Source organism: Psammomys obesus, unplaced genomic scaffold (assembly GCF_907164565.1).
Source record: "Psammomys obesus unplaced genomic scaffold, mPsaObe1.curated_primary_1811, whole genome shotgun sequence".
Taxonomy (NCBI): Eukaryota; Metazoa; Chordata; class Mammalia; order Rodentia; family Muridae; genus Psammomys; species Psammomys obesus.
The window spans coordinates 9,832,301-9,859,742 of record NW_026596234.1 but is presented as its reverse complement, the minus strand read 5'-3'; the positions used below and the strand labels follow the sequence as shown (position 1 = coordinate 9,859,742).

Below are 27,442 nucleotides of genomic sequence, written 5' to 3'. Positions count from 1 at the left end.
CTTTATGCATGCTAGATGGTAGGCAAGCGCTCCATCAAGCTACAGATCTACCCGGTTACCTGGTTTTTCATATGAGGAAAAAAAGAGTGCTCAGAGAAGTTAAGGGCAGAGGTCGGGTCACCCAGCCCTTCATATCACCATGCTCTCTTCATAGAGGAGAAACAACCAGGAATCGCCAGGGGTCAGAAGGGAGCATGGTGGAAGATGGCCCAAGCCTGGGCTCTCTGACTGTCGCCATGGGGAGGCTGAGTAACTGAGGCAAAGCAGCTTGTCTTCTATGTGCTAATGAAAAGCTCTCGGGTTGCTTTTGCCAAGTCTGCTCCTGAGGTGTGAACATGCATTGGCAATTAGCAGCTGGGGTGCCAGCAGATGGAGCATGTGTGAAAGCCTTCATAGGGCCATGAAAACTCAGCTGAGGCAGACCCCCGCCCCCTGCCTGCCTGTCTGCTGTCGGTGACCAGACTGTCTACTGTGGCTGCCTGCTCCTTGAGGAACAGTTACCGACGGTGGTGGCACCTGCTAGTCCATGGGCATGTCCTGAGGACCACAGTCACTCTTGCTTGGTTCTGTCGCACATTTTGTCTCATTTCATCCTCATGTCACCACTGTCAGCCAGAGTCTGCTTTTTTAGAACTGGACCTTCAGCCAAGCATGGTGGCTCTCCACTGTGATCCTAGCACTCGGGAGGTGGAGGTTTCAGGATGAGATGTTCAAGGGCTGATCTCACCCAGCGCAGCAAGTTGAGGCCACGTGAGAGACCCTGTCTGGAAAACGACATCAGCATGAAGACCAAGACATGCCCAGAGACCACTCACTGGTGTCTCTTCCCTGTTAGTCTCTGTGAGGGAGTTGGCCGAATAGTGCACGTGCCTCTGCTTGCGGGGAGAGAGGCCAAACCCACTCATTCTGGTTTCCTTCCTACTTTTCTGGTGTTAGCATGGGAAAGCAAAGCCCAGTGATGTACCGTGGGGACCCTCTGGTCCTGGGCACGCTGGAGCGGTGGGTCTCTCTCCCTGGCAGAAGCTGAAGGTACTGATGCGGTCCCAGGTGAGCACTAGGCCGGCACTGTGATGTCTTCCTGGCCCTAAGCATTCTTCAGCACCCTTCAGACTCGCCGCCCTTGGCATCCTGTCACACTATGGCCTTCTGTGGTCTTGGTCCAACCTCTGGAAGTAGGGTTAAATGAGGTCAGATGAGGTTAATTATTGAGGCTGTGCTCATGGGGAGACCTGGAGGAGTGACAGGAAGCAGGAAGCAGGTAACTGGGGCTGGGATTTATCTGCCGCCTCCTTCTGGGAGCCTAGAACAGAGTTGGCATCCCAGAATAAGCTACATCACTGGACCAAGCCTGGGATCCATGATCGTTAGTCACACCATGGGCTTCCCTGGGGGGGAGAGCACAGTCACCCCCTGGCATCTCTGGGTACAGAGGTCTCCTGTACCCAGATGGGTGTCAAGCTTTTTGAGAACATAGTGTAGGAAGCCCTGGTTCCTCCTCTTCATCTTTGTTGTTGTGTTTTATTTTTATTTGTTTTGTTTTTTGTTTGTTTTTGAGACAGGGTTTCTTTGTGTATCCCTGGCTGTCCTGGGACTCAACTTTGTAGACCAGGCTGGCTTCATAATCAGAGACCCACCTGCCTCTGCCCTGTGAGTGCTAGAATCAAAGGAGTGCGCCACCACCTCTCGGCTTCACCAGCTTTGTTTTTTGTTTTTTGTTTTTTTTTTTTTTCAAACAAACTAGTTCATTTCGAGATCATTCAGCCTTGGGCTACAGGAATAAAGGTTTGTTACGTGTCCTTAGCATTCCTCAGCGTGGAGGCATGGTTGGCATTCTGGATCTTCAAACATTAGGAGTGCTGAGCGTGTGTCAGCTAGTACGCAGTTAAGTGAAAGCGAGCACTCCACAGGACGGGGTATTAAAAATGAATTTGCACAAGGACAGGGCTGGGTCACTATGCAAGCGAAAGGACAGAAACGTGCCCAAACACAAACAACCAAGTCAAGTTGTTGGAGCAGCTCCCAGAGCCAAAGGGCAGCAGAGAGCTGTGCGCATGCGCAGAGGCTTGCCGGTGGCCCTGGCAAACAGCACTCGCTGACAGGTCTTCCAGCCTCTAGCGGGCCCTAGCGCCTTGGCCTTTCCCCGACGGACCTGGCAGTGCGTTCTTCCTCACTCACCAACACTGGGGATATTAAGACTTAGCGCAAACGTCTTTAGGTTTGCAGTTCTGGCTCGCTGGAGACGGAAGCGGCAACGTAAGCTCCAGGGTCTGGAAACGGGGCCCATCTTTGTTTTTAATTGAAAAAATTTAAGATATTTTGTGAATGTTTTGCATGTGCCCCAGAAGGTGTGTGTGCACCTTGGAACAGATGGTTGTGAGGCACCATGTGGATGCTGGGAACTGAACTCCGGTCCACCGGAAGAACAAGAAGTGCTTTTCATCCCTGAGCCACCTCTCCAGCCCCTTTTTTTATTTTATTTTATTTTATTATTTTATTTTATTTATTTTATTATTTTATTTTATTTTAATTTTATTCTTGAAACAGAGTCTCACTATGTAGCCCTGGCTAGCCTGGAACTCACTATGTAAATCAGGCTGGCCTTGACTCACAGAGGCCTAGGTCCCAAACCTGCCACTGGCAGCATCGATCCCTCATGTGCCCAGGACATACCCAAGCAGAGAGGAGGCAGAGGGCTTCAGCTTCCCACAGGGTCTCCGAGCGGCCACTGGATCGCATGTCCTTTGACTTGAGGAGAGATGGACTTACCTCAGCTGGCGCTACCTGAGAACCGACCCTGGGACTGAGAACTGACCCTGGGACGAACAGGTGGGGTCTGCCAGAGTGACGGAGGAGAGTAGCACTCAGTAGCCAGCAGTGTCACAGTTGCTGCTCGGCCACCACAAGCGATGGTGACTGATCGCCACTCCAGCCTTTTCCTGTTCACGCTACAACATCATCCAGGAGATGAACTGCTCTGCATCAGGGCCACCTCCGTCATTGTCCCAGCCTGCACTTCCACGACAAGACGGTGACGTCGTGGAGACTGTGAAGGGCTGGCAGGACCACTCAGGTCTTCCAGCTTCCAGGTGTTCAGGTGTCTGCTTCTGGTGCCCCCTCCATCTTAGCTCCCCATGAAACTAAAGCACTCCCTGGAAGCTCTCTAGGGGATAGGCCACCTGCTGAGGCCAGAGGATGACCGAATGGCAACATTTCCCCCTAGAATCTTGTCCCCAGGTGCCTTGGTGTGCGGTCACTGCCCTACAGGTGCTGTGCCCTTAACCTTCTGAAGTGAGGCGCTTCCTACTGTGGTCCCTTCACAGACAAGCTCCAGCCACCTCTTAACCGGACTTGTCACTAGGGACGGACACTCTTTTCTGTGTTCAGAATATATACAGTAGGAGTCTCGAAGCCACATGGCCTCAGGAGCTAGTTCCTTTCTTTCCCTCTTCTTCCCCTCCCTCCCTCCGCTCCTCCATTTCCACCTCTATCCCACCTCCCTGCCCCCCCTTTTTAAAGGATGCTGTTTAGTGACTTTCTCTCAAAGCCAAGCCTGGATATTTACAGGTCGTTTGGGTGAACAGTGTGTTCTTTTCTGAAAAGAGCTTTTCATGGTTGGGACACCATCCCCACAGCCCCTCTGCTTCCGTCTGATGGGGCACAAAAGACAGCTGCTGGACAGCGATGGAATGGACAGGATGGAATCCCAGGGTGACCTGGGGAGGCTGTGAACACAGGAATCCAGCAGGTACATGTGGGCCAGTGTGGGCCGGGCTCTGTCCCAGACAGGGTTCTCTGAGAAGCTTCCTGTCTTCAAGAGGCTGAGCATCAAAAATCTCACAAACAAACAAACAAACAAACAAACAAACAAACGTGTAATGTATCATTTGCTAATAAGGGTTTCAGAGATGGCTAAGGAGGTATTTAAAATACAGGTTTAAGCTGAGTCTGCTCATATAAGCCTGTAATATCAGGAATACTGGAGGCTGAGGCAGGAGGAAATCACAAGTTCAAGGCTTGCCTGGACTTTATGAGCCTGCCTTAAGATGAAAAATAAAAAGAGGCTGGAAGGGACGCTCGGAGCAGAGGGTCTGCCTAGCATGGGTGAGGCCATGGCTTCTATTGCCAGGACCATAAATAAACAGAGGCTTGACTTTTACTGAAGTGTGTGGGGCCAGGCCAGCCAGTCATGGATGTCACCATGCCATAGGTAGAGAGCATGTCACTGGAGAGTAGCATGTTCCCCCAGGGGAGGGGCACAGGGAGATGCCAGGTAGGAGGTGTGAGGGGCAGGGAGGCCCACAGTGAGGCTTTTCCTGTAGCTTTTGTGTGAGGACCAGATGAAGAAGGGGGAGTGGCCCTGGTCTCTGGGGCAGAGGGACTGTCCCTAGCTGCCGGATGCCTGGTTCTAATGCACACAGCATGGGAACTGTGTGCTGCAGTACCCACCCTGCCCAGGAAGTGGTTGGGTCAGGGCTCTGGAGGTGGGTTTTGAATATGACAATCTCTAGGGACTGAGACCCAGGAAGTGGTGACTGCACTTGGTCTTTGGTGACTAGAGAAGAGGTGGGTGTAGCTGAAAAGGAGAAAATGCTCAGGAAACAGGGTAGGAGTTGGGGGGGCACATATCAGTGAGCAAGGGTTGGGGTGCCAGGCAGAATTGGCTCTGAGCATATATGAGGGAGATCTGACAGGGTCCGTGGGCCGCAGGACTGAGGGCAGGAAAGAGAGGAAACCGGAAAAGCAGAGAGGCAGAGAGCACAAGTCAGCTGGGAGGTGGAAGAGCTCCTGAAGAGAGGGGCCACCTGAAGAGGAGGTGTGAGACCTGAGAAGGGGACACCTGAAGGGGAGGTGAGGGAAGGTAGTGAGAGATGGGGCAGCGTGGAGAGGGATGCTAGAAGGAAGCCAGAGGCCAGGTCCCAATACCTGCATACAATGGCTTCTACGGTGGCCCAGCAGTGTGTGTCTGCCCTCAGCTCTCTCTAAGATCGGTGGAATGACCCCTACCTCTGGGTGCTTTAGAACATCCCTCCTTTCTGCTTGAATCGCTGCTCTCTCTACTTGGTGTCATTTCCTTTGTGAGTCCTTCTCTGAACAGACATATACATTTCTACAAAGCTAGCTCCAGAACAGCTAGACAGCCAGGGCTACACAGAAAAACCCTGTCTCAAAAAACAAAACAAAACAAAAAAATAAAATACTTTTTGAGGTATTGAGGCTAAAAGTCCAGGCCTCGGGAATGCTGTGTCCCTGAGATATTATCCCCAACCTTCTCTGCACTTTTTACTTTGAGACAGACTCTCACAGAGTTGCCCAGGGTGGCCCTGAAGTTCCTCTGGGGCCCACGCAGGCACTGAATTTGCAATCCTTCTGCTTCAGCCTCTGGAGTATCTGGGCTTACAGATGTCACCTGCCTACACAAAAGAGGCTGTGCTCTGCCTCCCCCGACCCTGTCACTCTGCTAAGTCACCGACTGGTTTCTTTCCTGCCAAATTCGAATATTCACCCTATCACTGTGTGGTCCTCACAAAGATCAGGCCTTGGTTCCTGGTGTTGCCTGCAGGGAAGGTGTGGCTGATGGCTTCCCCATTCTTCTAAGGGAATGTGCTGAGGTGTTCACAGCCACCGTCAGCTCCCTCCTGTATGTCCTCCTCAGAGACAGGCTCTGGCTACATAACAATGTGTCACCTAGGTACATCAGGACATGGGGACAAAGATGGGAGCAAATGTGAGCAGTCAGCTTTGTTTTTATGTAAAAATCTTGAAGTGTTCCTCAAGGTGTATTTTTGGCAGGATCTGAATTTTAAAGCTGGAAAGCATTAAAGTATCTGAGTCTTGATTGCTGAATCTTCTGGTCCTTCCGCTCACCTCTGCGACAGAGACAGGGGGCCCTGTCACTCTGCTTTGGTCTAGGGCCACCCAGAGGCAGGCTTGGGGTTCTGCTGTGGTCCCCTGCAACTGTGAAGAGGTGTCTGACAGGTCCCAGGAGGGGGTTACCATGTAACTTAGAGACTGACAGTGACTTGGCAAGCCTGATGCCAAGGTTTTCACGCAAGGCCATCCGGGTCAGTAGGGAGGCCTGGCTAGGTGAGACAAGGCCTAGGTCACACCAGACGGATGCATCGCTCACCTGGCTCTGACCACAGTGGCTTTGCAGCCTCAGGCCGTGGAACAGCGAGTCCCTGGTTAAGAGGACAAAATGCCTGGCCTAGAGGTTGTCCTCTCTTCTGGAACAGTTTGCTTCATGTCCTAGGTGCCCTACCTCTGGGTCCTCTCTGCTGTTGGTGGAATCTGTAGTCCTTGGTCCCCACCTAAGGTCCTGGGTGGTGGCAATCTAGGCTTTAGCCTTACTCACCAGAGCAAAGTGAAATCTGCAAGGAAAGGCTAGAGATCCCAGACACGTAGACCCCATCTTCTCCACCCTTCCAGACCCCATCCTCAGTCTGAGAGTCCCCTCCCCAACAGGCAGCATTTATTTTCTCACTCTGACTTCAGAAGGCTCCCCTTCACACCCTGCTCAGTGCATCCTTAGGCTGTCTCTCACAGCCACCTTTGAGGGCGAAAGGGCTTGCCACCACTCTGAGGTGTTACCATGATGATGGCGATGATGGCAGCACTGGGCTGTGACACCTGCTGGTCCAGGGAAGGTGATGTTAATTAGTAGGAAAATTTACTTTGCAGGTCTGAGTCACTGGAAAGCAGGTGCCACAGGAGCTTTTAAGGAGGCCCCGGGGGCTTGGACCGTGTTTCCACTCTGCCTACTTGTGGGTGTGCTGTTCAGAGATGGCTGTGTCTCCCCTTGAGATAAGGAGATGGTGGGGATGCTCCAGGGACCCAGCCTCCAGCGTTCAAAAATAAACACTGTGACAGGTAGCTTTGCGTTGCTATGACAAAACACCAGAGGATAGTGGCTTGAAGGAGGGAAGGTTTATTTTGGTTTCTGGTTTCACCACGGTCACTTGGCTCCATCATTTCTGGCCCACAAGGTGCAGCATCCCGGGAGGGGCATCTTGGTGGAGCTCAGCTGCTCCCCTCACTGCAGCCAGGAAGCAGAGAGAGAGCAAGAGGAAGTTATCGGGGGCAACACACCATCCAAGGGCATACCCTTGATGACTGACTTCCTCCAACAGGGTCCCACCCCCTCTTCCAGTCCCTAGTAGCCACTGAAGCTGTGGATTTATCAGGGTTGATCCAACGATGGGGTCAGGGCCCTTGTGATCCCATTACCGGGGATCCCACCTCTGAATGCTGCTATATCAGAACCAAGTCTTTGACATGTGAGCTTCTGGGTGACATTTTAGATGATATCAGGCACATTTGGGGTGGTATGGCTCTAGACAGTTGGGGACATTTCGGATCTAAGCTGCAGTGGACACAGTTTTCCATCTCTGTTCCTTTTTGCCGTTTCCCCTTTATTCTGTGTTTTTTTGTGTTTTCTTTTTTTTCGATGTTTTCTGAGCACCTGTTAGGTGCTGACCCCTGAACGAGGTCCTGGGAGGCAGCATGGGACCGATTTCCAGTCCCTGCCAATATGCACAGCTGGTCCTGCAGGACACAGAGCAGAGCTCAGGTGCCTTGAAATAAGGAAAGGGCTTTCCCTTGGTGAAGGTTCAGCAGGGAAAGGAGAGAGTGGTGAAGCTGCAGGTGTGGGCGCTAAGGACAGGGAGGCAGAGAAAGGAACAGGTTAGGCACACCGTGTTCGGCAGGGAGGGCATCTCGGCAGGTGTGGAGAGGCCCACGGTGAGGTGGGGAGGGTTGGGCGTGTCTGAAGGGAGGCAGGAAGTGCAATGTCTGAACAGGTGTGGAGGTTCAGGAGACGCTGGAGACTGGGGCAGTGGGCAGGGTTGGGGGTATTTCAAGCCCACTTTCTGCTGCTGGACAGAGAGAAGGCAGCTGGGCTGTGGGATGACGCAGTAAAAAAAGCTGCTCGCACCATGAGGCTTCGGACAAGCGTGTGCGTTCGTGGTTGCACGTGTGTGTGCGCGTGCGTATGCGTGTATCCAGGATGTATGCCATGTGTTCCCTCAGTGCCAGGCACCCAAGACTCAGGCTGGGATGGAATCTTCTAGGTTGGCTTGGGATCCCTCTTGGTGCACAAACTATACTTCTTGAGGCCACTTGAGAGAGTGGCTCCCTTTGAGGGCACAGAGGAGGTTTTCCCCACATTCCCTAGACTTCTGGGGATGGAGGGAACCTCCCCCGATGGAAGCTTGGTCCACTGTGGGTTTAGACTGAGGCCAAGGTAAAGGGGTATAAAGTGCTTTTTTTGGGGAGGGGGTTTAACATTAAAATAAATCGAAGTAGGCTAAGATCTCACTGACTTTTAAACCATAAAATGAAGCAATTTCACCTCTGAAATCAGCAGAGCGGATTGGCTGGTTGGTGCCTGCCCCAACCGGGATGAGGGGAGTCTGAAAAGAGGGCCCTCAAGGAGCAAAAGAGGACACGGGGAGAAACAGCAGGATGAAGGAGGAAGGACAGGCGCAGGAGTCAGGAGCAGCAGCAGCTTGAACGCAGCATCTGTGGCAGGCTCCCTAAAGGTCTGTCTGTTCACTGTTCCCCCATCCTACCCGTGACCCACCAGCCCAGACACCCCAGCAACACGGTCCTTTCACTTCTGGTACCCCAAAGCTGGCATCTCTGAGACACAGCTCCTTTCTTGAAGGTCCCAACGGCAGGTTTTTTTCTTCTTTCCATGGCCAAACACTAAAGTCACATGTGGCTGCCTGCTGTCTGCTTTTCTCCAAGCAGTCCCGGAGTATGCGGGTTTTGCTGGGTGTGTTCTCTACATGGTAAAGGGAGCCAGTCAGCTTCCGAGGGAGGGAAACAGATGCGAGGCCGGGTTGGGTGAGGTACTGGCTCCTGCTAGCTTCTTTTTCACTTCTGGGCTTAGAGGGAGGGCGGGGACTCCCGGTGAGGTGGCATGTATGCGCTCTGTGGTGTGGCTCGCTCAAGTCAGTCCCAAGCCAGGGCTGGACTTGAAAGCACTAAGTCCTTTTCCAGGCGTCGGTGGCGACGGTGGTTGCATGAAGCTGCAGCTGGCAGGCGGGGCAGGGGTGTCCTCTTGCCTCAGTTGTTGTCCCTAGTGTCTGAAGAGGCGCTTCCAAACAAGATGTCACTGTCCTGGGACATGCCACTGAGCTGGGACTTGGTTTTCATGAGGTACTGGGCCCTGCGGATCAGCACCCTTTCCTGTTCCTGCTTGAGTTCCAGGTAAGAGCGGGAGAAAGTGTGGAAGATGGAGGTGACAGGGAAGGCCATGAGCAGGATCCCACTGAGGATGCTGCTCAGAGCCACCACCTGGCCCGGCGTGCTCCTGGGTACCATGTCTCCATAGCCCACGGTTGTCATGGTGATGACGGCCCACCAGTAGCAGGCAGGGATGCTGGTGAATTCGGGGCTGTCCGCCATCTCATTCTCGATGACGTAGAGCAGCGGGGCAAAGAGGGCAATGGCCACGCACAGGAAAAGCAGCAGAAGCCCGAACTCACGCGTGCAGCGACGGGCTGTGAGGCCCAGGGTCTGCAGCCCCAGTGAGTGTCGGGCCAGGCGCATCACGTAGAGGATGCGAAGCGCCCGAAGCACGCGCAGCACCAGCCCAACCTTGTCCAGGTAGCTGTTTCCGGTGCTCGGCTTGCGGCGGCTGGAGGCAGCGCCATCCACCAGCAGGGTGACGTAGTATGGCAGGATGGCCACCAGGTCGATGAGGGTCAGCGGATTCCGCAGGAAGGCGAACTTGCTGGGTGCCTGGATGAACCGCAGCAGGAACTCAAGGGAAAACCAGCCCACGCACACCGACTCCACGATGAAGACGTTGTGGCACATCCGGGAACATTGACCCTGTGGAGGGACAGGGCAGGGGTCACACCCGAAGTCAGCAGGGCAGCTCTAGCCTGGGAGGACACCCAGCTCCCCTGCCTCTCCCTGCCACCAGGCCCTGGGGCGTCTCTCTGGCTGTTGTCGATCCTGATCTCCAGACGGACTGGTCTGCAGCTGCCGCCCAGGCTCCTGGGTTCTGGACCCCCCCCCCTTAACTCAGCTTAGGCAATCCCACCCTTGCAGCCGCTGGTGCTCCCCTGCCTTGTGGGTGTTTTCCTCCCTTCTCCCTCCCTCCATTTCCTTTTTCATCGTTTGTATTTCAGAATACTGATACAAGGGCTGGGATGACGCAACCCACGAAACTCAGGCAGCCGCATGCCAGCCCCTCCCCTCATTCCAGCTAGCATCCTCCCAGCACACAGCCCTCAAGAGGTCAAAGGAGCCTTGGTACAGCATCCCAGCTGGAGACGGCTTAAAGCAGCGGTTCTCAGCCTGTGGGTCGTGACCCCTTGGGGCATGACTCTTGTATCAAATATCTCGCATATCAGATATTTACATCACAGTTCAGAACAGTAGTGAAATTACAGTTGTGAAGGAGTGATGAAATAATTTTTTTTATGGTCGGAGGCCGCTGCAATGTGAATATTGTTATTAAAGGGTGGAGAAAGCACGAGAAAGGTTGAGAGCCACCAAGAAGGCTTCTGATCATGACTCGGTGCTCAGGGGACCACTCCAGCCCGGGGACGTGATCTGACCCGAGGACTCTGATGTCTCCAGCCTCTAGGGTGGGAAGCCCTCCTGCATCGCCCTAGGTGTTCAGGCCTCTCACACAAGCCCCGCCCCTCTTGTGGTGTGGTTATGGAGCAGGGTGCCACCAACCCAACTAAGCCCAATACACTTGGAAACATGAAGACTTGTCCCAGGCGCTGACTCCCCTGCAGTGCCTGTATACAGTAGGCCCTCAGACGTCTGCTCTTGGACCAGGCGCCACAGTGAATCTGGCTGGCCGCCAAATAAAGCCAAAGATCATTGCCACTGACATAAAGAAGTCCAGGGCTGGGCATGGTGGCACACACCTTTAATCCGAGCACTTGGGAAGCAGAGGCAGGCGGATCTCTGTGAATTCAAGACCAGCCTGGTTTACAGAGTGAGTTCCGGGACAGGCCAGGGCTACAGAGAGAGACTCTGTATCAAAAAATCAAAATAAATAATAACAATTGTGAGAATTCTGGAATTTTGGTTTCTAAAAAAACAAACAAACAAAACAACAACAACAACAACAACAAAACCAAAAACACACACACAAATACTATAAGAATATCGTTTTCGTTTTCATCCCAGGTGTAGGGCCGAGGGGCCGCTTCAGACTGTCCGCAGCAGCTGACTATGATTTGCCTCATGCTCTAGCAGCTGCAGATAGTTTCTGCGATTGTGTGATGTTTGGAATTCTGGGAACTTTTCAGAGGGTATATAAGTGCTAGAGCTCCAAGATGGGGGTTGAGGGATTGTTGGTCATTCAGGAGAGTTGGTTGTGGTTTGTTAGTCTTGATCAAAGAAGAAACAAAGAAATTAGATTCAAGAATCTCTCTCTATGTCTTTCCTCTTTCTTTCTTTCTCTCCTCTCTAGTTGTAGGGGTGAAATGGGATGGGGGAAGGATAAAGGGTGGAGAAGAAGAATCCATAAAATATCAAAGGCAAGCTACAAATAATAATAATGACAAATAAATAAAATCAAGACAGCTAGTGATTATTATTTCTCTTTTTCTATTTGGTTCTTTCAGGACAGGGTAGTGGAGGATGACCTAGAACTTCTGATCCTTGTAGACTCACAGCACCCTGTCCTGTTTGCTTATTTGTTGGTTTTCAAATTATTTATCTATTTTTGAGACAGTGTTTCTTTATGTAGCCCTGGCTATCCTGAAACTCCTCCCTCTGTAGACCAGGCTGGCCTCAGATCCACCTGCTCTGCCTCCCTAAGTGCTGAGATTAAAAGTGTGGCCGTCACACCTGGCTTGTTTACTTGTTTTTTTTTTTTTTTTTTTTTTTAAAGACAGGAGGCTGTGGGTAATTGAATGGGCAAAGCACTTGCTGTGAGGACCCCCAGGACCCAGGTAAAATCCAGGCAGGTGTGGCAGCCTCTGCAATCTGTGCTCTGGAGGCAAAGACAGGATTCAGATTAGCTGGGTAGCCAGATTAGCCAGGATTGGCAAGCTCTCAGTAAGAGATCCAGCCTCAACAACAACAACAACAAAAGCATAGGTCAATTAAGAAAACATTTGAACTCTCGGCCTTCACTCACATCCCTGCTCAATATGTACTCCTACCCATGCCCGCACATCACACACACGTACACACAGTACAAAAACAAGTGCTACCATGTTTGGAGAATATAGCACAATGACAGAACACTTGCCCAGCCGTTGTGGGGGCCTGGGCTCCACCTCCAGCACCACATGGAAAACCCAAAACAAAACAGGGCCAGAAGTTCCATCAGTGTGGCTTCGACAATGTTTTCCTGATAAAGTTAGGATCAAGGTGGGGGAAGGTGTTGGAGAAATGGCTCAGTGGTTAAGTGTGCTTAGCCACTCAGGAGGACCTGAGTTCAGTTCCCAGCACCACGTCAGATGGCTCATGACAGTCTAACTTCAGGGTATCCAGTGTCCTCCTTCTGGACTCTGAGGGTGTCCCCATTCTGCCACCGCATGAACATGAAATAATAGAATAAATATTGAAAAACATTAGGATCAAGAATATTGGAGCTAGCCGGTGTGATGGCATACATCTTTAATCCCAGCACCTGGGAGGCCATGAGTTCGAGGCTAACCTGGTCTACAAAGTCGAGTCCAGGACAGCCAGGGATCTTTCACACAGAAAAACCCTGTCTCAAAAACAAAACAAAAAATATTGGAGCTAGTGGTGAAAATCCTAGTATTCAGGAGGCTGAAGCAGGAGGATTGCTCTGAGTTTCCAGCCAACCTGGGATACATGGTAAGGCTTGGTCGGCCTCACAAAATGATGGAGCCGAAGCAAAATCTACACTAAATAACATGCCAGGTTCCATTTCTAATCTCTTTACACAGACCTACTCACTGAAATGAATGGTCAGAACAGCATTTATAGTCCACTGAGCAGGTGGAGAAATTAAGGAATAGAATGGTCTACTCACTTTCCCACAGCTGTGCAGCCAGAGTGGTGAGATGGGACTCAGGCTCAGGCTGTCTGGCTCCAGCCCTCCCTCCTTGTCCCCAGTCCCTGTGATTATCAAAAGTTAATTTTGTTGGTAAAATGTTTTCTTAAGATTGTTTAAAAAACTCAGTGTATAAAACCATGCCAGCAAATTCTCTCTGGGTTGTAAATGTAGCCGTGACGACCACATCCTTCACGACATCTGTAGACGAAAGGGACCTTCTTGGGTAAGGACTTCTAAGGTTAGGTCTAATGACATAAAAGGCTTAGCCCATGCAGGCTGTACAGCTGGTGCTCAGTAAGTGCGGGCCAGCAAAGCATTCGTGCTTACTTCATGCTATTGAACTTATGTCTCAAATGCCTGTACAGGGTGTACCTGGCTCCTTCATGTGTGGGTAGGAGTCACAACCCCAGAAGCTCAGGGCTCTCACAGGTAGGCAGACTCCCTAGAGGACCTCCCTGTGTACCTGGCTCTTGGCAAACGCATTTCGTTGTCCTCCGTCAGAAAAGTCAGAAAAGTGTGCGTTTCTGTACGCAAAACACCTTATTTCTGAAGACTTCAACCAAGTCCAGTTTGGGGGAGTTGTGGGCAGGCAGGCCATGTACTTCTGTGGGGCTATCCTGGGCCCTCAGCTGCTGTGTGGGGGCATATAGGCCATGGAGTCCATGAGCCTGAACTTGGCAAACTGCCCTGTCTGCCTCAGTGTCCTCACTTGCTGGGTGGTGTGAGAACACATCCCCGGTGGAGTTATAGGAGGACCTGCTGGGAAGGGAAGATGGAAGCCGAGTCCTGTCTCTCCAGGCTCTAGTAGCTTCTGAGAGCACTCGGCCAAGGCTGAGAGTAAATGTCTTACATGCAACTACTTTCTTTTTTCTTTTCTGTCTTTTTTTCGAGACAGGGTTTCTCTGTGTAGCCTTGGCTGTCCTGCTCTGTAGACCAGGCTGGCCTGGAATTCACAGAGATCCACCCGCCTCTGCCTCCCGAGGAGTGCTGGGATCAAAGGCAGGCGCCAACACTGCAGGCTACAAGCGATTTCTTACTGTGCACAGAAACATGCTCGTCCTGTGGGGACATGCCCAAACACACAGACTAAGAAAACATGTTTGGTATGTTACTGTACAAGGGACAGAGGGAGGGGGAGAGAGGTCTCTGGTCTGTGAGGTCAGTTTTAATGGCCTCTGCATGTGCCCAGCTCAGAGGCTGGCATGCCGAGGGTCACATCACCCATGGACTCACTCACGCAAGATGCAGAAGAGGCTGACCTCTTTGTCGGCGGCTGACTCCAGGGCACTCACAGCTTATCAGGGAGCCAGGCGGAGAAGATGGCTGCCAACACAGCACGACTTCAAGGCCTCCCGGGGGAAGGCAGTAATGGCAAAGGAAGTTCTAGGCAGTCTTCAGAATCAGGGAGGGTCTTACCTGTTCCTCCTCCTCCCGCAGGCTGGGCAGGGTGCTGACAGACAGATTGACGGCAGTGACGGTGACAAAGAGGACGGACAGGCAGGCAAACACCTTGCCAGGCAGCCCGGAGTGTGGCCTCTCCACCATGTCGCGCAGCCTCCTCATGCAGCGGCTCAGGCGTCCCTCGCTGGCGGCTGGGCCCTCGCTGTCTTGGTCCTCACTGTCCAGCGGCTCCTCCTCCTCCTCCTCCTCCCGCTCCATCATCTCGGCAAACTCCTCGATCTTCTGCAGGTACCGGCGCTTGCAGCAGCCGTCCAGGTGGTCCTCGGCGATGCCCCAGTAGAGCAGCTCCTCCTGGAAGGACAGCGCGCACATCTCCCGCAGCAGGCGCAGCTTGCCGGCCCGCAGGAAGGTGAGGATGGTGCCGAAGGCCCCCGGGTTCCGGTCGAAGAAGAACTCGTTGCAGGTGACGTCATAGTCGTCGCACACGCTCAGGATGTCGTCGAAGTTGGTGCAGGCCTTGAGCTGGCCCAGCCGTGTCAGCGGGAACTCGTCCAGCGTGGTCCAGGGGAGGGAATACTTGATGCCGCCCACGTTAATGATGATCTGTCGCCTGCGGTCCCCGAGGCAGCTGCTCTGGTGCAGGTCGTCCTGCGGCCTCAGCCTCTGGGCCCTGCGGTAGAAGACGCCCTTGATGGCCTGGCGCTGTGGGAGGAAGGCCGGGTGGAAGGAGGCCTCGGAGGCACAGCTCAAGGCGCTGTAGTCGTAGTCCGAGTTGTCTCCCGGTAACAGGGTCATTTTTGGGGCTTCACATCCCTCTTGGACCTGAGAAGGAGAAGGAGGAGAGGGCCTTGGTGTCCCCTGAGGCTTAGCTGAGCCCCCCTCGCTGACGATGGAATATGTATTTTTATTTTATTTTAAAAAAATACTACTGTGGGTTTTAAATATTTATCTATGTGTCTGTTTGCACGCCCATTTGTCTGTGTGTGTGTCAGGTGTGCCGGTGTCTGAGGAGGCCAGTCGGGGGGGGTGTTAGTTTGCCTGGAAATGAAGTTATAGGTGGTTGTGAGCTGTCATGTGAGTGCTGAGAACTGACCAAGAGAAACCAGTGTTCTTAAGCACCGTGTGTGTGTGTGTGTGTGTGTGTGTGTGTGTGTGTGTGTGTGAAAGGTAGAGGACAATTTTGTGGAGTTGGTTCTCTCCATCCATTTCCACAAGGCTCTGGGGCTGGAACTCAGTCACCAGGCTTGCTTAAGGGTCCTTTCACCTGCCCTAGGCGAGGCTCTGGCTTCCTCATGTTGGGATTTGGAGGTGGTGGTGGTAACTGGAGTGGGTTCATGAGGACCAGAGTAGGGCCCTGGGGTTGGGCTAGCCCTGGGTATGTGAGGCACCGAAGACCGAACCTAGGTGCATGCTGGGTAGGCTCTCTGCAGAGTGGCATCCCCAGCCCTGCTAACTTTTCACCAAATGGCACAGCTGAGAAAGACAGCTTAGCATGGGCCACGGCTCTCAGGTAGAGCTGACTTGGACCACACGGGGCATGTAGCAATGTCTGAGGTGGTTTTGATGGAAGCGTTGGGCAGTTCTCCTGGCTCTTAGCAGAAGGGCCAGGGAGGCAGCTAACCTGACAGCCTACAGTGCTTGTGACAGCCCCTGCCACGGTCATCTGGCCCTGACTATCCCAAATGCTGAGAGTAAAAGCCCTGGTAGTGAGGTCCAGGTAAGTCACTCACCTGTGAAAGGGGCTTATCTGTGTAAACCATGTCACAGGATCAGAGAGGACTCAGCGCCTGACACGGGCCAGGCGCTCAATCCTGGCTGCTTATTGTAGTATCGGTTATCTCAACACCTTGTATGGCTTCCTCAAACAGGAAGCAGGTTCATAAAAGGCAAAGGAATGGCTGATTATCGAGACAGGGCCCGTTTTGCTCACCTGTTGGCAAATGTCACCTTGAGGACAGAGCCAACCCTGGCTTCTCCAGGTGCTTCAAAATAAATCTGCCCGTGTGTGTGTGTGTGTGTGTGTGTGTGTGTGTGTGCATGTTCCCATGTGCATGCATGCTAAGGACGGGGAGGCCATCAAGAGTCTCCCTCAATCACTCTCCACCTTGTTGCCTTGAGGCAGGATCTCTCACTGAGCCAGACGCTTGCTGCTTCAGCTTGGCTGTCTAGTCAGTGAACTCATGGCATCTATTTTTCTCCGTCCCCCAGTGCTGGGGCTACAGGCACATTCATCTAAGCCTGGCTTTTCACATGGGAGTTGAGGATTTAAACTCGGGTCCTCATGCTGGAGCAACAAGCATTTTACTCACTGAGCCATGCTCTTAGCCCCATTGTGTACACAGTTTTACGATTATCTGTGTGCAAGCTTGGATCCTTCTGTGGACCGTCTGCTCCCCGGGGGAGGAACCATGCCTGATTCATCTCTGGATCCCTGCACCCAGCAGTGTAAAGGCTCCAAGACCTGCTCGCTAGATGAGAGCATTTATTGTGGATAAGTGAGCAGCACATGCCAGCTTTAGAAAACAAAGGTCAGAACATCAGCAATTACAAACTCCTTCCTTCCAGCCTGAGTGAATGTTCTGCACCCAGGGAACGAGGTAGCTGAGCTGTCTCCAGCTCGTTGGTTCAGCCTGGTTCATGAGTACTTCTGATCATTAAGAAACTTCATGTAAAAATAGGTATTCATGGCCCGAATTCCAGTTGAGAATTGGCTGTGCATTTCAGGCTGGCTCTAGTCAACTGCAGTCTTTTTGTTTGTTTTTGTTGTTTCAAGACAGGGTTTCTCTGTGTAGCCTTGGCTGTCCTGGAACTCACTATGTAGACCAGGCTGGCCTCAGAGATCCACCCCCCCCCCCGCCACCTGAGTGCTGGGATTAGAGGTGTGTGCCATCACCGCCCGGCTCGTCTACGGTAGTTTTAACTGCTTCCCACGGTCTCCCTCACACCCACTCTCGCCCACTCACATGTTTCCTTCCAGTACTGTAGGCATTTGAGACCTCGTATTACTCAAAAGACCCTTCTAGAACTAAATGGATACATAGGCAAGTAGCAAATATTTAGTATTTTGCCCTTCTCCCAGTCTCACTGGGTAGCCCAGGTTGCTCTTGGAACTGTGATCCTCCTGCCTCAGCGCCATGGGGTTGGTGCTGGGATTACAGCATCATCACGCTTAGGTAACACTTGGCTTTTTAAGATCCTCATTCATAGCTGGGGCTTGGTAGTGCTTGTCTGTAATCCTAGCACCGGGGAGGCTGAGGCGAGCGGATTACTGAGTTGACAGTATGGGTATACAGTGAGACATGGTCTTTAAAAATACTAACATAAATGGGTATTTTGTCTGCATGTATGTCTACACTGCAAGTGCGCACTGCCCATGGAGGGGTTGGAATTAGGGGCTGTGAGCCGCCACATGGGTGCTAGGAATTGAACTCTGGTCCTCTGGAAGAACAGCCAGTGCTCTTAAGAGCTGAGTCATCTCTCTAGCCCCAGACTGTATATATATATAGTTTTTTTTTCCAAGACAGGGTTTCTCAGTGTAGCCCTCGCTGTTCTGAAACTTGCTTTATAGACCAGGCTGGCCTCGAACTCAGAGATCTACCTGCTTCTGCCTCTTGAGTGTTGGGAATAAAGGTCTGTGCCACCATGAGTGGCTTTTAAAAAAAAATAATTAAAACATGTTAAAAATTTACACGTGTGGGTGTTTTCCTTGCATGAATGTATATGAGTGCCGGAACAGGTAGGGGTGTCAGTCCCCTAGAACTGGAATTACAGATCCTTATGAGCTGCTGTGCGGCTACTGGGGATTGAACCCAGGCCCTCTGAAAGAGCAGCCAATGCTTTTAACTGCTGAGCGACCTCTCCAGACCATAGAGACAGAAACAGCTGGGCCTGCGGCTCTGGTGGTAGAGGGCCTGCCCAGCACAAAGGAAGCCCCGGGCTTGTGCCCAGCTCCACAGAACCTGAGCATGGTGGTGTACCCCAATAACACCAGCACTTGGGTGGTGGAGGCAGGGGAGTTGTATGTTTAAAATTGTTCTTTGCTAATGTGAACTGAAGTTCAGAGAGAGAGAGAGACAGAGAGACAGAGACAGACAGACAAAAACAGAGGGGAACGAGGCTGCGCCTGTGCTAAATATTCTATGATGCCAAATGACTGAACTTGGAAGATTAAAATGCTGCAGACCAGAACCAAATTATCCTGGGTTATTTTTAGTCCCGTTGAAAGCCATTCATTGCCCACACCCGTGTCTGTCCTAATATCCTTGTGACTATGGAGACCTTAGACTAGATTCCTACTAAATTTGCTGACTCACCTACCTGTAACCCCCACTTCTGTACTTGGCAAGTACTTTGATTTCTGTCTTTCTTTGTTCTGTAACTAATAAGATCTCACATAACCACTTTCATAGTAGAACATGCTATTTGCGGAAACTTCAGTCTGTTTTCCGGGGCCATGACCACTTAGACTTGGCTCCAGAGGGAACTGCCTCTTCTTCCTTTCGGAGGCAAGAAAGCAGTGTTTTCCTACTGATGCTACAAAGCAAAGTGGAGGCCAGCCTCGGTTACACAAGGACCCATTTCAAAACCAAACCAAACCATTGCTCCTTCCAAATCCTGAAGCAAGCAAGCAAGCAAGCAAGCAAGCAAGCGGTGCCGGTGGAGGCTGCCATTTCCAATATCCAGTCTGGGTATCCAGTCTGGGGTAGGGGTGCTTAGGGGGCCTCCTTCCTATGGGGATGCACAGCTGATTTAAGGGGAGCCCAAGCAGGGAAGGTGCTCACTTCCAGGAGCCTCCTCCCCACAGGAGCGCTGATGGAGGCTTAGTACCCCTGCTCTGTCTTGTCTCTGGGGAATCGGAGTTTTGGGAAACTAGGCTGCACCTGTTTGAAGTCAAATGTCAGCATTTTAGAGTGGCTGGGAGCTTTTCACTTCTCCTACAATTGGAACCCATGTCCTCGGGCTAAGCCTTCCGGGATCCCTCAGAGGCGTGGGAACAATCCCTTTTAGGTGCTCTGAGAGAGTGCAATGCTTTTCGGCTCTGCCACTTTATTGTGCCACCAAAGACAAGAGGAAAAGCCGTGCTCTACTTGGCTGGAACAGCCTGGAAGCCTCGTTACCCAGCAGAGGCTCATAGGTGAGTCCTCTTCTCTCCAGGGGTCTCCCTCGCACACCCACTTGCCCCAGGGCAGAGGTTGCCCTTCAGCATCTCCTTGGGTCCCCTGCCCCACAGTGAGATTCCCACACAGCAGGCTATTCGGACATGACAGTGACGGGTGAATGAGGCAGATAAGGTTTCCTTCAAGCGGGAGCTCATCGGGAGGGTCAAAGGACTGAACTGCTGAAGGAGGGATTGGGCACACTTCTCCCAGCTGTGGTTCTGCTGATAGCTAATCTGATGGGCACAGGAGGACGGCTGGCATTTTTAGGTTTCTTCATCAAACAGCTTTCAGCCAGTTCCTGTACGCGAGCGCTGCTTTCTCCAGCCTGATCCCTTCCAAGGATTATGTCTGTCCTTTCACTGAGTTAGTTATGTGGGTGGGAGGCAGGGGCTGTGGAGGCTCATGAGTAGCTGCTGGCTGGGGAAGGGGCTGTGGAAGGGTTGGGTCATTTCTTCTTTCTGTGTATTAGGTGCTATGCTGGGTCTGGGGACACATCATTGGAGAGCAAGCCAGGTCCTGCCTCTGTTCTCATGTAGCTGATGGTGGACAGAGGGACACAGTTTCCACCTGAGTGCGCCAGTACCTTCAGGGTATAGTGACTGCTGTGAGGAGCCAGAGCCCGTGTGGTGAAGGGTGACCATGGGGTGGCACCATTATCTGGAGAAGCCCGGGGGTGGCACTTCTCAGAGGCTGGGACACGGGGCAGGACCTTGTGAGTCTTCAGGTTGGTTATTCTGGGTGGAGGGAACAGCCTCACAAGTGTGCTTCGATGGTTAAGCTTGAAGGGTGGGCAAAGAGGAAGACAAGACAAAGGGGCATGAGGGCAGGAGATGTATCTGGAGGCCAGAGGTGCAGGTGTAGAGGCCTTGTGGGTCACAGGGAGCAGCTTAGGTTTAACCTGTGTGAGGCAGGGCTTTCCGGGCAGCGTCAGGAGCGTTCTTGGGGGCAAGAGACTGCAATGGGAAGAGATGAGCAAGGCTAGGACAGGTGGAGGGGACTGGAGGCTGGCATGTCCTCAGTGGGTGTGGAGGTAGAAGCTACTGAGGACCTGGGCTAGGACACAAGAGAGGAGGGTGATTCCCACTTACAGTGGTGACTGGCACCAAGACAGGCGTGAGTGAGAAGGAGCCCCTGATGAGGTGTAGAGGATGGATGGACCAGGGAGGATGCAGCATCGGTGTAGGAGATAGCAGGATGGAGGCTCTTCCAGGTGGCTCAGAGCGCCAGAGCCCACCTGACCAGCCTGTGGTCTGATGAGGGTATGAACCGGCAGTGGTGCAGGAAGGGGCCAGGCTAGCAGCCCAGCACCCTATTGGAGTGGCCCCCACATCAGACCCCAGCCGTCAGTGCATCAGGAAGACAGTCACCCCAGGCAAACACGTCCAATACCTGGACCCCGTGAGCACGGTACACACAGGACCCGAGGCTACAGACCGGGGAAGGTTGCTAAGGGCTGTAGGCTACCAGCAGCTTTGAAGACAGAGGTATAGCTGGGAGCCACAAGTGCTGGCAGCCACCAGAAGAAGTTAAGGCAGGCAAGGCAAGGGTTTCCTGAACAACCAGAAAGGGGCGTGGTCTCCCCAGCTCCCAGTGTTAGCCACTAAGCCCACTTTAAACCTATGGTTTCCAGAACCACAAGGCCATCAATGTGGATTATCTTAAACCATTCAGTTTGAGGCAGTAAGAATACAAGTGTGGTGGCTCCATGCCTTTAATCCCGGCATTCAGGAAGCAGGGGCAGGCGGATCTCTGTGAATTTTAGGCTACCCTGGTCTACAGAATGGGTTCCAGACCAGCCAGGGCTATGTAGTAAGACCTTGTTAAAGAGGAGGAGGAGAAAGAAGAAGAGGAGAGAGAGGAGGAGGAGGGAGAGGAAGAGGAGGTAGTAAATACAGGGGATGGCAGAGACCGAGCTGGTCCTCCTTTCCCAGGCGTGAATCAGCTGATTTGCTTACTTGCGGGTAGGAGCAGAAGAGCCCATTAGCTTTGAAATAGGCTGGTTGCTTTATGACTTTGGGCTTCTGCATTTGTAAAATGGTGATGCAAACAGTTCCTTCCCACTTGAATTATGGTGAAGGGATGGCATGAGTGATGTGTTTGGCCCAGTGTCTGGCCAACAGACACCTGCTATTTCAGCCTTAGCTCTGAGAAGTGTCTATCACCCATCTTCAACCACCAGCCAAGGTGTCCGGCCTGAACTGACCTGCCAGGAGTTGAACTCAGCACCACCTGACTCCCATAACCCAGGGCTGAAGGGAGTGTTGTCTGGCCGGCCCTTGGGAGAGGCCATCCTGTGCTGTTAAGGAATGCTGTTTCCCTATGGCTCCAGAACCCTGCTCCAGAGTCTATTTCCCACTCACAGAGTTGATGGCAGGCACTGACATAATACATTTCTTAGCTTTAAATCTTTGGCTGGGGGTCTGCTTCATGGGGATCTGATCTCAGGGATGAACAAGATAGAAGAATGTCACCCCCTTTACTTGTGGCAATGGGAAGAAGTTCCCAGCATCCATCCCCAGGGACCAGTTTGGTGAGTCTTGCTAGAGCAAGACAGAAGAGGCAAGGACTGTGGTCTACGATCAGAGAACAACTGGGTCTTTGAGACACAAGCCAAGTGGGAAAAGCGACAGAAGTTTACAGCACCATGCTGTTTATGCAAATGATCACATTACCTGGACCAGGACTAAAACACACAGAAGGATCTGTGTGTTACATGGAGGGTGCTGGAGGCAGGTGGGAAGAAGAGTACGCCTGGGAACTGGAAGGAAGGAGAAAAATAGGGGAGACAAGATAGCTCGGCTATCATCTGGTTGAGGAGGAAGCCAGCTAGGGGGTGGAGGTGGGTCCCAGTCCCACAACTTGGGGTTGCCTAGGTTACAACAGATGAACAAAAAGCACAAGCCCCCATGAAGCTTCCAGCTGGGGAATTGTCCTGGGTGCCCAGCAGGGACACCAGAGCCTGGCTCCCTCCTAGGGTCCCTCGGCCCTGAAACCAGCCTGTCTGGCTCCTTCAGCAGCAACCATCCCAAAGAGAAGTGGGAGGGAGGCTTTATAGATGCCTGGAGAACCCAGGGGATGGATGCAAGGAGCCTCCCTCCAAACTGCTCATCTCGGCATCTTAAGGCTTCACCGCAGAACCGGAGCCCCTCCCTTTCCATCTGTCAGTCATCTCCCTTGGGGTTGTCTCCAGCCCATTCTCCTCCAGGAGCCCAGAGACCCACAGGCAAGCCCTAGGCTGTTTCTTATCCCTTTCTCCTGGAAGGAAAATAGGGGTTGGGAGCTGTGACCGAAGCCCAGCAACCATTTCTAAAGATAAGTGTTCATTCAGAGGAAGGTGTCTAAGTAGCACTGGGCCCACCGTGGGCTCAGGGCAGGAGCTCAAGGGGTTGGGGCCTAGATCTGAGGGGGGGATTAATGGCAAAGGACAAAACATCCATGCCTGATGTGTCAAACCATGGACACTGCTCCTGTAAAGAACCCTGCCCTCAAGCCAGCCAGCCATACCCTCTGGGCTCACAGAGCTTTCTCCTGCCCCTTAAAATGAGAGCTAATAGAGTCTCCTGCATCACTGCTCTGAGGCTGGGGAGTGGAGGTTTCTGTGGCCTTCAGTGACAACACCTGAGTCCTAAGGTCCTCAATGAAAGGGTTCCACAAACTTCTTCTGCATGTTGGTCCTGACACCTAAGGGCCCTCCTAGGGCCTTTCCAGGTTGGTCTGTCTTCTGCTTTTTTTCAGCTCATCCTTTCTGAGATGCTCTTGGTATCTTTTTTCAGGGTAGGTAGGATGCAGAAAGAGTGCTACACCCCACCTGGCCATCAACAGTGACTCCCCAGATGTCCCTCCACAGCACACTCGCTAAGCACCAAGGTGTGATGCTGGGGCCCTAACTCCAGGTGCTTACATTCTTTCCTGAAAGACAATATGGGGAAACTGAGGCTCTGTGAAACAAGCACTCATGCCTGGCAGTGAGGGGCAGCAATAGTCTGTGGGACCCTGAATTCTAACTGTCATTGTGGGGACCAGGACAGATACCATTTCTGAGAGGAACTGGACCTTAAGCTTTTGGAAAGGCCTCGGGGGAGAAGCAGATGACTGACTATGCAGGCTGGAAAATGACATCCTCTTAGTATTTGCAGAAGATCAGGGCAGGAAACCAACAGTGTCGCTGTTTTTGTTGAGCTCTGGGTCATCACTGTGTCCTCCAGGGATAGGACTGTGGTTGCAGGGGTTACATTGAGGCCTGGCCATGAGCCAAGGAATACAGGAGGACTCTGGGAGCTGGAGAAGGTACGGGGAGGTGGGTTCTCCCCAGAAGATGCATTGATTTTACTCAGTGAGACGCGATTTGGACTAATTACCTCTCCAAACTCTTGAGATGCTGATAAACACTATTGTACAAAAGCACAACCCTAACTCAAACCCCTAGGCAAATTTCTGGAAGTTAGAGTATTTGTTTCTTAAGCTTTTGGTGACTTGGCTTTGTCCCCTGGTCCACTGTTCCTAACTTGAAGTAGGGGACCCGAGGCGCCCTGTGTTTCTCATCTCTTCTGTGAGCCTCATCTGTCAGGATTAGGGCTCCTGGCTGGGCTGACTCAGAGGCTGGTCATGCTGCATTCACCCCCAATTAAATCGTTAATTATAACAGATCCAGCTATCAGCCTGCCTTGCATGCTGCCCCCTCCCCTCCTCAACGCTGTGTGTGGACGTCTGCCTTTGCCACCTGCCATCCATCATCCCCACAGACCTCAGCATTGCCTCCAGAGAGTAGGGGGTCAGAGTCCCTGGGGGATTCCATGCCGGGAAGCAGGCTCCTTCTCCACACCTCACCTGAACCCAAATGAGGAAAAGTTCAGGTCTCCCCAGGATCAAATAGGCAGGCTACCTCTTTAGCCCACCAGGTTCTGCTGCTGTCAAAATGGTTGCTGGTTCACACCTGTCTTCTACCAGGGACTTTTTAGAACTGTGTCCAGGACACCTTTTCCATCAGTCTCTTCGTGTGTGTGTGTGTGTGTGTGTGTGTGTGTGTGTGTGTGTGTGGTGTGTGCACACCCAGGGACAACCTTAGCTGTTGTTTCTGTCACTGCCCACTTGTTTTTGAGGCAGGGCCTCTCTCTGGGCTAGCAGACAACTGAGCCTCAGGAATCACCTGTGGTCAGTCCCTGCCTCCTCCACCCTGGGATCCCAACCTCCCCCCCCCCTTTTTTTTCTTTTGTTCCTGGGGATCAAATTTAGGTCCTAGGGTTTGCTTACTGACCTAGCCATCTTTCATCTTTTGTTTCTTTATGGTAGAGATTGGGGAACACAGGTTAAAACAGAGAAGTGACCGGGACCTGGAGACAGCACCAGATCAAATGCCTGCCCATAGGGCTCAGCAGAAAGGAGGGGATGATAAGCCTAGTGCCTGTTGGGGCAGGTGTAGGCTTGAGGCCCTGTTCCGATCCTGTGGCAGATTCATATGCTGACTTTGTTAAGGACAGTCTGCCAGGTAAACAGACACACCAAGGCTCTCGACAGCCTCCTCCACCTTCTGTTTTTATTGATTCTTTTTAGGTGGTATTACCAGCCGCCATTTCCATAGGGGAGAGGCTGGGGGAGGAGGGTTCCGTTTCTGGGTTTAGGCAGCCGACCCAGAGTGGCTTCTCGGAGAAAGGCAGCCCCTGTGAGACGCTGTCTGCACTCAGGAAACAGCCCTGTCTTTCTGTCCCTGGGGCAGATGGCTCCCCTCTTGCCAGAGTCCAGCAGCCTACAGAGCAGAGAGCTCAACTCCCAGGCCTGTCTCATCAGGCTATAGGGCGGCCTGGGTCCTCCTGCTCTGGGGAAAGGCTCTGGGTATCTTGTTTTTGGTGCACTGGTCCCCTGTGGGTATGGAGTGTGTCCCACGGCAGACATTTTTCCACTGGAATGGGTTGGCTCAGAGCTGGGCTGGTAGGAGCAATCTCCTGGGGCCATGCCTCCAAGCCTAGCCTGATCCCCCACCCCACCCCCCACCCAGCAGGTGCCTCTGCAAACCTGCAAAAGCCTATAAACCTACAGGAAGAAAAACCCACCGTGTGCTCACCCCACTGCCTTAATCTCCAGGGGCACCACTGAACCTGGAGGTGTATTCATTGGTGAGACACCCCACAGTGGCTCTGAGTGTGATGTGTGTGTCTGTTGTCAAACAGACCCCAAAGAGTGTCTACCTAGATCTAGAGGCAGGCGCTTCCTGCCCTCTCCAATGAATGGAACCAGTCCCTGCCCCCTCCCCTCCCCTCCCCACCCTCTGCACTTAGCTCAGGTGTCACTGAAGGGGGTGAACGTGCCTATCATCCACTTGGGGAACTCTGGTGCCTGGCACCCCTTAAGTGCATCCAAATTGCAAGCCGTTAAGAAAATGTCACACTGGAAGGCCAGTGTGACACACTGGATAGCCTAGCTTATAAACCCCATCCCTAGGAGGCTGTGTTCACCTAACAGTAGATGAACCTTTTTAGCCGCTCCATCCCTCCCCCCTCCCCAAAGAGCTTTTAAAAGCTCACTTCTTCCTTCCCAGGAGCCAAACCCCCTTAAGAATGAATGCATTATGCACCAACTGTATATCTCCAATACACATGGCTGCTGCTCCTGACCACCCTGGCTGGCTGTGTGACCTTCTGAGATAGACTCTGAGTCTCAACCGCTACCTAACCCCCCGGAGAGCTTCGCCCATATTAGCCTGTCTCCACTTTGGTCATTGTGAGCACCGAGTGCTTGACATATTGAGAGGCGCACAGTAGGTGCTCAACCAATTTTTGTACAACTCAGAGAATGAAAAAAAATTGACTCTTCTCCATCCACACCCAAAACTGTAAGCAAACTGTAAGCAAAGCCGGGCCACTCAAACTCGGGTACCCTGAGACCTCTAAGTTCCCCACTAGATGCTGAGGCCTAGGACCACGGAAATGTCTTCAGGGCCTTGCACACAGTAGGTGGTCCATAAGCCCCCTCCGAGTTCTAATTAATGAATGACTCAATGTTGGGGGTGCTGCCTTCCTTGCCTACTGACAGTGAACCCAGCAAGAGAAAGATTCCTCTGCAGTCCAGCTCCTCCCGGGGGACCCCCAGAATCCTGCATGCGAAGTCAGAGCGCACTTCGCGTCCCGGGGACCTCTCGAGTGGATCCGGGGCTGGACCAAACCGCGGTCGCATGGGTGCATCCCGCACGGCCCCGGGCTCCTCGGCATCCGCAGGGGATCCCGGGGCCGCGGCCACGTGCAGAGCCCGGAGCGCCGCTTGCAGGAGCAGGGTCCTGCCGGGCTGTAGCCCGCGAAGTTCCCACCTTAAGTTCCCGTCGCAGCGTCCCCGCCTAGCAGCTAGCCGGGCCGCGGCTCCGTCCTCCGGCGCAGCGAGGCCGGGGGTGAGGATGCGAGAGCCGGCGGCGAGCGGCACGTGGCGCCCGCCTGGCCTCCCCCGGCTGCTGGCAAACTTTGGCCCCGGGGCCGCTGGCCTGCGCGCTCGGACCCCCGGCCGTCCCGCCTTCGCCTCCTGGTGCCCGCCGGGCTGCAAGTGCGCCGGCAACGCGGCGCGGCAGCAGCTGAGGGAGGTGGCGGGGCAGGAGGCGGGACGGAAGGAGGGGACTGCGCGGGGCGGGGAGAGGGGCGGGCGGCGGCGGCGGGAGCCGCGGGGGGACCCGACCCGAACCTTCTCGGAGGCCGGGTCCTGGCCGAGCGCGGCGCCGCTCTCTCCTCGTCCCGTCCCTTTCCCCCTCTCCCGCGCCCTGCCGGCCCCTGCCTGCCTGTGGTGGCCTTTAAGTCCTCCTCCTCTCCGGGCTCCTGGCCGGCGCAGCGCAGCCACCTCTCCGGTCTCGGGTTCTGCTGGTGGTCCCGGGACAATGGCGCAGCCCTCCCACCCTAGGCTC

The 27,442-nt window shown here is 53.1% G+C and overlaps 1 protein-coding gene across 1 annotated transcript; it reads right to left on the bottom strand.

The window, feature by feature from the left end:
- Positions 1 to 6,914: 6,914 nt before the first annotated feature.
- Positions 6,915 to 26,907, bottom strand: Kcng1 (potassium voltage-gated channel modifier subfamily G member 1). Its single transcript, XM_055596144.1, has 3 exons — positions 26,864 to 26,907; positions 14,423 to 15,229; positions 6,915 to 9,837 (listed from the first exon to the last, which is right to left on the bottom strand). Exons 2-3 carry the CDS (start codon positions 15,200 to 15,202, stop codon positions 9,067 to 9,069), a joined length of 1,551 nt encoding a protein of 516 aa, XP_055452119.1. The 5' UTR covers positions 15,203 to 15,229; positions 26,864 to 26,907; the 3' UTR covers positions 6,915 to 9,066.
- Positions 26,908 to 27,442: the final 535 nt, after the last annotated feature.

Excerpts from the sequence above, each read along its gene's own strand:
- Kcng1 (XM_055596144.1), bottom strand. The coding sequence starts at position 15,202 with ATGACCCTGTTACCGGGAGACAACTCGGACTACGACTACAGCGCCTTG. Across the intron at positions 9,838-14,422 it reads TGCGGGAGGAGGAGGAACAG|GGTCAATGTTCCCGGATGTG; the intron begins GTAAGACCCTCC and ends GTCCCTCCACAG.